At 34.9% G+C, this 12628-nt stretch overlaps 1 protein-coding gene across 3 annotated transcripts; it reads right to left on the reverse strand.

The window, feature by feature from the left end:
• Positions 1 to 6587: 6587 nt before the first annotated feature.
• LOC113769983 (putative disease resistance protein At1g63350) lies at positions 6588 to 11434 on the reverse strand. Of its 3 annotated transcripts, none has more exons than XR_003468369.1 (3): positions 11401 to 11434; positions 7046 to 10122; positions 6588 to 6814 (listed from the first exon to the last, which is right to left on the reverse strand). XR_003468369.1 is itself a non-coding variant. In XM_027314326.1 (2 exons), the coding sequence occupies exon 2, from the start codon at positions 10094 to 10096 to the stop codon at positions 7106 to 7108; it is 2991 nt and encodes a 996-aa protein (XP_027170127.1). In that variant the 5' UTR covers positions 10097 to 10122; positions 11401 to 11434; the 3' UTR covers positions 6913 to 7105. The 3 variants fall into 3 exon arrangements, 1 of the variants encoding a protein (XP_027170127.1); XR_003468370.1 differs by having other exon boundaries at positions 6588 to 6821; XM_027314326.1 differs by lacking the exon at positions 6588 to 6814 and having other exon boundaries at positions 6913 to 10122.
• Between the last annotated feature and the right edge of the window lie 1194 nt (positions 11435 to 12628).

Here is a 12628-nt window from a genome sequence, read left to right on the forward strand (position 1 = left end):
ATCCTTTTGCTTGTACCATAAAATTGACACCAAAACTTGGATTTTGACTTAGATTCAACAAGATCTAATTGTAAGGATAAAAAAAAAAAGATAATTGGGGAGATTGCATTAATACATTCACAAACATATATGGGAGGCTAGGCTAGTGTACACACATAAGAATATGTCTGGGCTAATATATAAATATAAATAAATAAATACGCACACACACATATATGCCCATTATGACCCAGATCCAGCCCTTATACCGCCTTTGTTCGCATTTTATCTTCTCTAAAAGTTGATAAGAATTTGCAACTATGATAAAATTCAATTTTCTTGCCCAAAAATGCCAATGATGTGAAAAGCATGAAGAGAGCAATCCATGTTGACAGAAAAGCAAGTAATCTATGATTTTTGCGCCTCGAAAAGCTATATATAATATGAATGCAGTGAGAAAAATTTTCAATATTACGAAATTTAATTGGGCATGATGTCCTTTTAGCTTACAATCTCGGACAACCAAAATTTCCAGGCCAAGTTATCTTGAAGATGCTGAGACCCTGCAAATACACAAAAGTGTGTACTATGTTTTCGTTAGTTTTCACTACTAAGAAGCAACTCCAAAAATATCGAATTAATGCTCCAACAATTGAACAAAGATTTATGTGCCAAGTAAAACAATTATGTACTTGATGATATAAGAAACAACCGTGACAATTACAAAATTGTGATAGATATGATCTCATTGTACCTGAAATTTTTACAAGCAAGCTTGCGGAGGCTGAAAATCTTGAGACTGCCAAAGGTAGGTACTTTTTTTTTTCTTCCTTGTTTTTCTTTTGATTTTCTACGAGTATGATTGTTGAGTGTTGAGGAATCAATGATAAGAGTTGAACTAATAGGAGACCATCATGAGTGATTTAAAGAGTTGAGCATTACAATATCTAAGTCAAGGTCTTCCTCCCCATTTCATATGCAAAAAGTCAAAAGATTAATAGTTTTACCACAATGTTGGTATAATTGATTGTTTTTATGGATTTTTTTTTGCTATGCTTTTATGGCACAGGATCTGGACAATTTTGCTACTGTTGGTATGAATAATTTTTTATATAGACTGCTGTTTTTGCTATACTATTATAACGCAGGATTTAGATAGTCTAAATTAATTAAGCCAATTATTTCCCTTTAATTTTATGGGAAAATTTGGAAAAAAAGGAATGAGAAGAGTGAAAATTCACAAATAGGTGGTAAGTTTTAAGAAATTTGTAAATGGGGTAAGGGCTATCATTCATATATCATAAAAAAAAAATTTTGTTGCAAGCTAAATTACAAATTAACCGTTATGTGTATATAAGGGCACTCGTATGTGCACATATATAATTTGTGCATATTCGAATGTACATTTATGCTTATCAAAAAACACTCTTTTATGTAGTAAGATGCACATTGCAAGCGTTTATCCCCTTTTTCCATATTGGACAATGGTAATTTTTTTAAGCTATTATAAGTCTTCATGAATAACTAACCAATTGCTCACATACAGGGAAAATAACAAAGGATTACGTGAAAGATTTGAGAAATTACATTAATTTATCATTGCAAGTGGGGAAGTTGGTGGAAATTTATTAACATATTTATTTATGTTGTCCATTTCATCATGTAGCTTCTTAGAAGGAGGCATATGGTTGGATTTTTATCCACGCCTACTCTACAACTACGGGGACGCAATGGGAATGAAGGCCTTAACAGTTGACACAGAATAGTTGTATTTAGTCACTCCTTTATGTTTAATCCAGAAATTACTTAACAAGGAACCAATTTCTCCTCATTTCCAACCTAATCCCTTGTTATAACGTGGAGATGCAGACAAATTTGGTGAATGGGCTACAGCGTGGAGATTGATAATATATAAGTTAAGCCATCAATTATTGCAACTTTGTCTTCTTGTTATATTTGTTTGCCCAGAAGTATATGAGAATTGAGGAGATTAATAACGTTGATTCTTCAAATTCTTTTGGGAATTGAGGAGTTCTACTTGCGAAGGAGAAGTGTTTTTTTTTTCCTTTTTAATTTTTACTAAAGTTTCTACATGCTCATGATTGATAAGCAGCTGATTAAGACTAAGGTTGCCACTGAAAGGCCATGGGGAAACTTCTAGGGGAGTTGCAAGAAACGCTTAGGAAGTTGATGGGTATGCATAATTAAGAGAAGAGATATATTAATAATTGAGCCAGCGTTCCTCATTTAACTAAATATTTTGAAACGCAAGAAAACCAAAAATCTTAGCCCAAATTTGTTTGCATGGGAAAATCTTAGCCCAAGATGATATGCTTCCAAGCCCACAAATGGAATTGAACGTTTTCCCCTTTCCAAGGCTCTTACCGTGTTGATCAGCTTTGAGTAATTTTTCATGCAAGAGATGAATAAACAAAAGGGATAATTTCAGAAACCTCCCTTGAGGTTTCTAATAATTTCATTCACCTCTCTTCAAGTTTGAATAATTACACTAACCTCCTTTCATGTAGTAAAATGACTATAATATCCTTTATTTATAAATAATTCTTACAAACAAAAATATCCTACAATTACAACGAGACTTTCATTTTAAAGTAACGGTTGCTACACAAACTAAACTCTTGTTATATCTTTCCGACTCTCTCTCTTACCTTCTTTTTTCTGCATCTCATAATTCACTATTTTTTCGCAAATAGATCCTCTCTCTTTTTTTTCTTTTTTATAAGTATTATTGAATTGAAATTGCAAAATGACAAGTTGCCGGATCATATTTGTTGTCAAACTAAACGAAGGTAAAAAAGATGGCGGTAATACAGAATACATACAAGAAAATGAAAGTGATAGCTAAAAAGGGAATGTGGATTAAGGAAGGTTACGGTATTATATCAGTTGTGTAAAAAAGAATTTTGAAATATAAATACTGCAATCAGATTTGCCTAGAGACATGAGATGTGGTCTCTAGTGTTGCTTTTGGTTGGTCCGTATTGGTATTCTTGATGGGTTATGTTATTTTAGCATCGACAAGGTTGGATAGTGACATTGGTCAATTCAAACATTGAATTTAGACCCAAAAAAAATGAGGTTAAAGATTAGGTTGAACGCAAATTTTAATTGCCATAGTTGATTTGCATGGGAAGTTTTGGGGCGGCAATGGTAGGCTATCAAAATTATGAGAATATGGGAATTAAGGTAAAGTGGTTTATTGAGTTCGTTAGGGCGGTGCTTATGTTGTTAACAATAGTTGCAATGTGGAAGAAATTTATTAGTGAGTTTTTCGCCATTCTAAGTAACAAAGGGGTATTTTAGGACTTTTGAGGACAAAGTTAGTATATTGGATCTATATTATTACTGAAATGCTAATCATATGGGAGGTAGGTGTAATTTTTTAAATTAGAGAAGAGCTTCTTGTAATAGTTAGAAATATTAGGAGAGGTTTCTGAAATCATCCCTAAACAAAAATGCTATCTAAGTTAAAGTGAGAGGAACACGGAATAAAGACATGGGCGGCGTTGAAATTGAATGGTGTTTTCGGGCTCTAAGTCATCGAGATGTGGACATGCAAGGAAAATAACAAAAGAGCTACGTGAAAGGTTTAGGAAATTACATTAATTTATCATTGCAAATGGAGAAGTTGCAGAAAGTCATTAACATATTTGTTTGATCTTTACTACACTGACGGTGACGATGTATACACAATCAGTATTAAATTAATGATCATTATGCAAAATTTGAATTTGAATTTAAATTTTTATATATATATCATGGATTCGACAATAAGAATATATATACTCTTAGTGTATAAAAGATGTACTCTATTTGTTTAAGTTGTCCATTTGATCACACAGCTTCCTAGGAGGACGAGGCAAATATAAGGTTGGATTTATTATATATGGCATAATCATTCATGACTTACGGAAAAGCTTTGGCAAAGTTTTAACTACAGGAGAGGCGTGACTGGAGAACATGCATTTCACCACGCCTTCTCTACAACTACGTGGACGCAATGGGGAATGAAGGCCTTGACAGTTGACATAGAACAGTTGTATTTAGTCAACTCTTTTATGTTTAATCCAGAAATTACTTAACAAGGAAACAATTCCAAGTACGTAGAAAAGAAAATAGTACTCCTCCGTCTCAAAATATTTATCATGCTTTTCATTTTGAAATGTTACAAAATATTTGTCATATTAGAAAAATCAAAATTATTTTTAGTCTCTATTTTCAATATTGTCCCTTCCTTTATTTATACACATCTTATATTCAAATTCAAAATTGAAATTTGTTGAAGGGGGGTGGGGGGGGGGGTGGGGGTAAAATTAAAAAGAGAAGTACAAAAATTACAATGAAGATACTATTCTTAAAAAGTTAGGTTCTGGAAGAGTGACAGACATATTGCGACGGAGGAAGTATAAACATTACATTTGTTAAAAATAAAAATAAATTACAAAGTTGCTGGTGGAAAAGATGATTCCTCATTTCCAACCATATCCCTTGTTATAAAGTGGAGGAGGACAAATTTGGTGAACGGGCCATAACGTGGAGATTGACAATATATAATTTCAGCCCTCAATTATTTCAGCTTTGTCATCTAGTTAAATTTGTTTGCTTAGTGGACTATATGCGAATTGAGGAGATTTAAAATGTTGATTCTTCAAATTCTTTTGGAGACTTGGAGTTCCACTGGAGGAAGGAGAAGGTTTTTTTTTCCCCTCTAAATTTTTGCTTAAAGTCTCTTCATGCTCATGATTGTTAAGCAGCTAATTAAGACCAAGGTTGCCATTGAAGGCCATGGGGAAACTTCTAGGGAAGTAGCAAGAAACGCCCAGGAACTAGATGGGTATGCAGAAATAAGGGAAGAGTTTAGATTAATACCTGAGTCAGTGTTCCTCATTTAACTAAATATTTTGAAATGCTAGAAAAGCAAAAATCTTAGCCCAAATTTGTTTGCATGGATTGGAAGTTGAGAAAGATGATAAGAAAGGCCCCCAACACTAATGAGATAATAAATTGTCATGCAGAGAGATGAATGGTTGAGAATGCAAGCAACACTTATGAGAGAAGATAAAAATGGAGATATTGATTGGTGTTCAATTGTTGACAGGGAACACTTCCCCCAACTTCATACATAGATGTGGACGTTGAAAGGAAAAAAGAAGACATTACTGGGAAGGCTTAGGATATAACATGCAGTTGGATTAGGGAAATCACATATATAATTTCAAGCGGATATAGGAGAAGCCAATCAATGTTCATAAACATTGAGAACTGTAGATTTATTAACTATAAAACAAAGTTTAGCATTTGTTGACATGAAGAATCTTTCTTGAATCCCATGCTTGCAGAGTTTTTTCCACTCTAATGCCTGGTCAAATTTTCCTTTCTTTTAATAGTAGCGAAGACGACAATAGATTTGGTAAACAGGCTATGTCATGGATATGTACAATAATGTGTCTCTTTCTCCTTCTCCTTCTTCTTCTTCTTCTTTTTCTTCTTTGTTTTATCTATTTAATTTTTGGTTCTTTCTTCTGCTCCTCCTTTTTTTTTAATCTAATCAATTTCTGGTTCTTTTTATTCTTCCTTTGTCCTTTTTTTTTATCTATTCAAAATTTGGTTCTTTCTTGCAAAGCATGGAATTAGGAAGGCAAAGAAAGTATAGGAGAAACAATATGTCTCACCCTTATTTTCATTACTGGTGTACCAACTCCTATGTAGAAGTCCAATACCACATCATTTTTTTTTCACAAATTTGAATAATGTAAGTTTCGATTTTGGAAAAGTTGAGTTTAGGAAAATTTTACAGTTTGATTAAGTTTCCTTATACGCATATGAAAAGTCTTTGTAAAGGAAAAATTCAACTTTAATTGATTTTCTTTCTTGATGTCTATCCCTTCAATCCTCTCAATCTGCTCCACCTTCTTGAGTGAATTCTAGTGGACTCCAATGACAATTTTGTTCAAGAATTGTGCAAGTTCTGACATATTTTTTAACTAATAAATGGAAAATAAATGATAGCAATTTATGCCTATCAATGTTGCATAACGAGAATAGAGTATTCCTGATGTGATCCATAGTTCGATCCTATTAGGGAACGCATTTATAATATGGCATGAAAATTTAAGGAGTTCAGTGTAATTCCACAGACAGCAGAGGAAATGTGGCAATTTAATTTACAGTTCAATGCAACAATTCTTCTAACTTAGATTAGTTTAGAGAGACGGAGAAACTAAAGTTTTGTAATTTAAACTTGGAGCACATAGTAAGTAATTTTGGCAATTTTTTGGCAACTAGTGGCCATCTCGGAGGTCTTTTGAAAAATATTCTTCTCGTTGTGTTTCGTTGGCTATTCTTAATTAGTTGATTGAGATTGACATTCTATCCTACTGATTTTTGTAGGAAGTATATAAGGTGAAATTGGAGCATTAAAAGTTACATTAAAGAAAAGTTAGTATTTATTCATTAAAATATTGCCACATCATTACTCCATACAGAGAGTGATGATCCAACATACTGTCAACTAAGACGCAAAAAAAGAAAAAGAAAAAAATTTAGCGTGTAATTTTGAAATATTAATTGCGTAATAGAGGCTCACATTGTCTCAAAATTTGTCATCCAATTAGAGTATTTGGGAACATGTAATGCAAGTTTTTGGACCAGAAACCAATTCTTGGCCAGCACTAATAAATCGATGTTACAATCAAGTTTGTCATTATCAAGCAGAAGCCCATTGAAATTCCGACTCTGATCAGTAAGTGCTGCTACCTGATCTTTGCATCTTTCTCACATGAACTCTAACCAAGAAACCTTTCCAATACCTCTCCTGTTCTTTGCAACAAAAAAAGAAAAAGAAAAAAATTATATGTAGTAAATCACGTAAATTAATTGAAGAAAGGGTGTTGGTAGTTCTGCACCGCAACATCGAAATGGCTAATATTGATTCCTACGCAATAGAAAATCGTTACTAGTGGAGAAGTAGATCATATTTTGGAAAATTTCAAAGAAAGCGGATACTTGTTAAGACAAGACTAGAGGTAAGGGAGGAATCACATACATGAGAACCAATCATGATTTTGATCAAATAGGTAGCCTTCAACTCCCAGTTCGAACTTCATCACCATGCACTAAAAAGTGGGTCAAGGGCATCTTTTGGGTAAGAATTGTCCCACTCTAATGATTCCCACCATTCTTTTTCTCCTCTGATCTCTAGAGTGCTGGGTGGAGATGGTGGTCCGTCGATGGTGGAAAGAAACCAAGGCAGCCTCTTTAAATTTCGACAATCTAATATATTAATGTACTCGATTGATTCGCAGATCATGACTGCCTTGCAAATGTTATTCAGTTGTGGCAGCCAACACAGAAACAACGACTTTAATTTTGGAAGGATGACAGTGGCGGTGGCTCCACTTGAAGTCAATTGGCTGCCTTCTCCTCCTCCTTGTCCTACTCCATTGCCATCTGCTGCTATCTCCTCCAGTCCTTTACAATCTATAATGTCTAATTCTTCAAGATTTTGAAGGTTCTGCAGCAGCTGCACTGTGAATAGCTGCTTCATGTTGTGACATCCAGAAATCCTCAATTCTCTAAAGGAAGAAAAGGTGCCAGCTGGAAGCAAATATGGTTCTGATTCTCCGTAAAAAAGACCAACCAGATTTGGCAACCTTTTGAGGCCTAGCCAATCGAGATGACAGAGTGGACTAAAAGACGAGACTTCCAACTGATCACGTGGAGCAGCAGAGGACAATTGCCAAAGGAACTCTATTCCAACCGAATCCATAATTTCCAATTCAGATAAGTGGCTTAAATTTATAAAATTCTTAAAAACATCTGACAAGCACCTAATGCCCATGCCCTCACAATCCTTGATTATCAGACGTTCCATATCATCTGGCAGATTGTTCGATCCTCTACCAAGCTTACACCGATGGAAATGCAGTTGTTTCTCCGGGAACTCCCGCACTTCATTAACAAAACTCGGATCCTCAGGTAAGATGTCATTGATATAAACATTATTATAGTATTTTGGCCACCGAGTAATTTTATAGAAGTCCGTAAAAGACAAACATCCTCCAAAACTTTCTAATTGGTTCAACACTTCTGGATCATTAACTTGTATTGTACCATTGGGTGGCAATAATAGCAGTTGAAGACGGTGAAATTGGGAAAATGTCCCTTTTGGTATTATTATCTTTCGTCTTAAACTCCAACACTCGTTCAAGTTAAACCTTTCGAGGTTGACCAGTGACTCCCAGCCTTCAGGTAAATCCTCAATCTTAGTTCCGGATAGATCCAAATCCCTCAATTGCTTGAGCTTTCCCAGTGGTGGCACGGATCGGAGGTGTGCACAATCCCCCAAAATCAAAGCAGCGAGATTGACCAAGTTTGAAACAGAATTAGGCAACTCTGTTATACCTCCGCACCGAGATAGATTCAAAACTTTAAGTCCACACATGTGCTGAAAGAATGAATCTGGGATTTCTTTTATGGAAACCCGAGAAAGAAGCAAGGTTGAGAGCTTAGGACAATTTGGTGACCAGGCTGGTGGAATTTCTATTCCTTTGAAAATTTGTGAATAGAAGGAAACTGCACGGAGATCTTGTGTCCACTCTTCTTGTTCCAGTGTTGTTACTTTTGAATCTTCCCGTCTTAAGCTTTTCACCAAGAATCGTGGTACATCATCTCTGCTGCTCTCTGGTTTGGAGTTTCCATGCGTGATCCTTAATGCCATATCTCTGACCAAATCATGCATCTTCACACAGTCATCCTTAATGCCATATCCTTCTAAAGATGTAGTTTCTTCTAGCAAGCAAACTTTTATCAGTTTGTTTAATATCGTGCAACCTTGATCAAATGCTTCTGACCTTGACCTTGAGCTCTGTTTGTCCATTAGCTCTGCCCAAATAAAGAGGTCTATTAGTCTTTTTTTTTCTATTTTGCAATCTTCTGGATAAAGAGAGCAATACAAGAAGCAATTCCTTTGACATTCATTCAAGCGATTGAAACTCCATTCTAGGATTGGAAACACATCTCGTTCCATCTCATCATGCCCTACTGAACATGCTTTCAATTGTTTCAATGCGTTTCCCCACTCGCACATCTCGTTCACACCTCTCATGCTCCCAGCCACTGTGACAATACCAAGAGGCAAACCAGAACACCTTTTCGCAACGGACTTGGCAATATTTTCCAGATCTCCACGAAGCACTGTCTTAGTGTCAAGTGTATGATTAAACAAATCCCAAGCTTCATTTGTAGCCAAAGTTTTAGCTTCAAATACCCTTTGACAGCTAATCCTGTTGCATAATACCAGTGATCGAGTAGTCAAGATCACTCTGCATTTGTTTGCACCAAGAGGAATTCCAATCTTTGCAAAAGAAAACTCTTGCCAAACATCATCGAGTATGAGGACGGACTGCTTCACCAATGCCCTGGACAAAATGGCTGCCCTGCTATCCTCATCATCCTCGTATGACAGATCAAGCCTTAGGCGTTTAGCAATGTTATCTTGCAGCCTTTTGATGCTGAATTCTTGAGAGACAGTAATCCAATAAACCTTGAATTGAGTTCTCTCAAGGAGATGATTATGGATGTGTTTCGCCAATGTAGTCTTACCCACACCGCCCATCCCATAAATCCCAATGTTTGAGATGCTATCGATGACCAACCACGCCCAGATTGCTTTCAAACCTCTGTCAAACATTTCTCCAAATAATTTTGTAGTCACTCGTGGCTCACCTCTGCTCTCAAAAGCCTCAAGCAAAAGCCCATCAAAATGACTACTTTGCTCCATCAGTTGCTCTACAATTGCATCCATTTTCGCCACTCTATCCCCACTGCTAATTGCATTTTCTAGAAATCCACCCTCTTGTATGCTCTTTTTCAATGCACCGAATTCATTTTCTACTGTTGCTACCTCCTCAAACCAAATCTCAACCTCCCTTTTCCTTTTCTTAGTACCTGATCTTTCTGCATCTGTCACTTGCGACTCGAGGTCAGTTTTTCTGCCGACTAATCTTCGCAACTTGGTTTCGAGCGACCTAAGATTATCATCCAAATTCACGTACCTCCTTCCTCTGTCTAATGCCAAATTCCCAAGCGCCTCCATTGTTAATTTCTAGTGAACTCCCTTACCTATCAAGTGCAAGAGAATCTCTAAGAAGTTTAATTCAATAAAGGCAGCAGAAGAATCTTGATGTTCCTTTGGAAAATTTTGAAGCAGGGCATTTCCAAACTTAATAGTTTGACAAATCTGAACCCGGTTAGTACACTAAACAATTAGCTGTTTAATGTTGGATTCTACATGATGGTATCCTCAACTTTTAATCAACGTTTAAATGATGCAAAGGAATTAATACTGTACTCTTCGGATTTTTTTTTTTTGCATTTATTTTTGAATATGCGCATCATCAATATTAAGATGAAAAAGACTTGTTATCATATTCAACTATTTATCAAATACAAGTTCTATGATATGATAAGTTTCTTGGCTGAATGAAATCTTCATAAAGCATACATGAATTAAGGACTCATTACGTCTTATTCCACAAATGGTCCAATTGACCTCATAGAATTTAGAATATACCAAACTTAGTCTGCACATTGCTTAATAAAGAAGTTCAAAACACAATATTTATGCAACTGTAAACTCATCTATGATTCTTCCCATTGGCAAAAATAAAATATTTACTACAATAGCTGGAGAAATATCAATTTACTCTTATAAATTCGGCATGTACCAGGATCCAACTTTGGCAGTATTATTCAAATTCGGGTCAACTCATTCTGCCTAAGAATCAACCCAATTACAATTCTCTATTTAGATCTAAGAAATCATAAATCCTATTGCTAGCCTTTTTCACGTTACTCGACGAATTTACAAACGTAGAGGTACATTAGATATTACTAGAAAAGAACTTTCGAGTCTCAAGCTTTCGCCCATTACCTCCTTAATGTGTCAAACGAATTTTGCTAATTGATTCCTCTATTTTTCCTATTAATATTACTCTCTTTCATTTTGCCCTCGAAGACGTTTTAAACTAAAAAATTTTCTCTTTCCTTTTTGGGATCTGTACATCTCAATTAATCAGGGAGAAGGGGATATTCATGATCATTGATAATAAAATATAACATCATGGTAAGCTCTGGAACTTATCAAGCTAGTCCAAACATTTATCTTCTCTAAAGAATTGATAATAAAAAATTTTGCAACTACAATAATATCCGAAATTCTTGCCAAAAAATGTCAATGGTGTAAACAGCTTGGAGAGAGCACTTCATGTGTTGAAAGAAAAGGGAAAAAAAAATAGTGATCAAGATTTTTGGGCCTTGGAAATCTAAATATAACATGATGATTTTAGAAACAATCGAAAAAAATTTACAAAATCAAGATCAAGTATGATATGATTGTACCTTGAAATCAGGCCAAGTTATCTCGAAGAACTTGAGAACAGCAAGACTCTGTTAAAAGACAAAAGTTTACATTATATTTGGATCTAGCTTTCACTACTGCTCAGAGTATGATCATTGAGTTTTGGTGAATGAATTATAATTAAATCAAGATGAAATAAGAGAAGACTCCAAAGCTTATAAATTCGTATGGATATGATCTCATGATACCTGAAATTGACAAGAAAACTTGAAGAAGCTAAATTCTCGAGACTCTACCAAAAGCATGTATTGTGACTGTTAAGTGCTGAGAAAAGGATCGTAAAAGACTAAAATTTTTTTTTCTTTTTTTAATATGGTAAAAGAACAAAAGTTGAACTAGCATCAAAACCACCAATGACTTTAAGGGTTCATGATAGCGGGCCCTCGTCAAGGAAATTCCAGGAATGTCAGAAAGTATACTGGAATTGCAATGGTTAAATACCTCCATTATTACTAAATGCTAAATGCTAGGATAGAATATCTATTACATTTCCAATATTTGGTTTGTCTATATACTAAATGCTAGGATAGAATGATATTTTGATTAATTTAATTTAAATATTATCGGTTTCCATAGTATGTATTTGTCTATGTCCTTTTGCTTATGCAATATGATTTCTTAAAAGCTATTTTCAAGCTAAGAGAAATTTTAAGATATTGTCCTCTAATTATAAGAAAAATTACACGACTACTTGACTCGCATGCATGTTGATTCAGCACGCATGTTAAGTAATTAGTGGTTGTAACTTTTAATAATATACTATATTTTGTTCGAAAAGAAATTACCCATTCATCATATAAAACTTAATAACTTTAAAACATAAGCATGAGGCGTGAAAAAGCAATGCTGTCACCATTGTTTATTCATTTTCATATAAAACTTTGAAAGGGCTTTTCTTGGGTTTTGTTAGTGAACAAATTTTTCAAAATTCAGTTGGAATGAGCCTTCTAACAACATAAGATCAATTAGTCTAAGGGGGAAGCAAATATTCTTTGCAGGATGAACTAGGGATGGCAACGGGGCGGGGGATGGGGGAGCTGCCTACAAACTCCCCCCGCCCCGTCCCCGCTTCCCCTGCGGGGCTAATAAAAATTTGTTATATAATTTTATTATGGTTAAATTTTAGCAAATAATCAAGTACTAAAATATCAACACATCCTCAAATTATTATTCATTGTAATTTTACAATTGAAACTTATAAAAACAATC

Source organism: Coffea eugenioides, chromosome 5 (genome assembly GCF_003713205.1).
Source record: "Coffea eugenioides isolate CCC68of chromosome 5, Ceug_1.0, whole genome shotgun sequence".
Taxonomy (NCBI): Eukaryota; Viridiplantae; Streptophyta; class Magnoliopsida; order Gentianales; family Rubiaceae; genus Coffea; species Coffea eugenioides.

Coding starts and splice junctions, on each gene's coding strand:
- LOC113769983 (XM_027314326.1), bottom strand. CDS start 10,096: ATGGAGGCGCTTGGGAATTTGGCATTAGACAGAGGAAGGAGGTACGTG.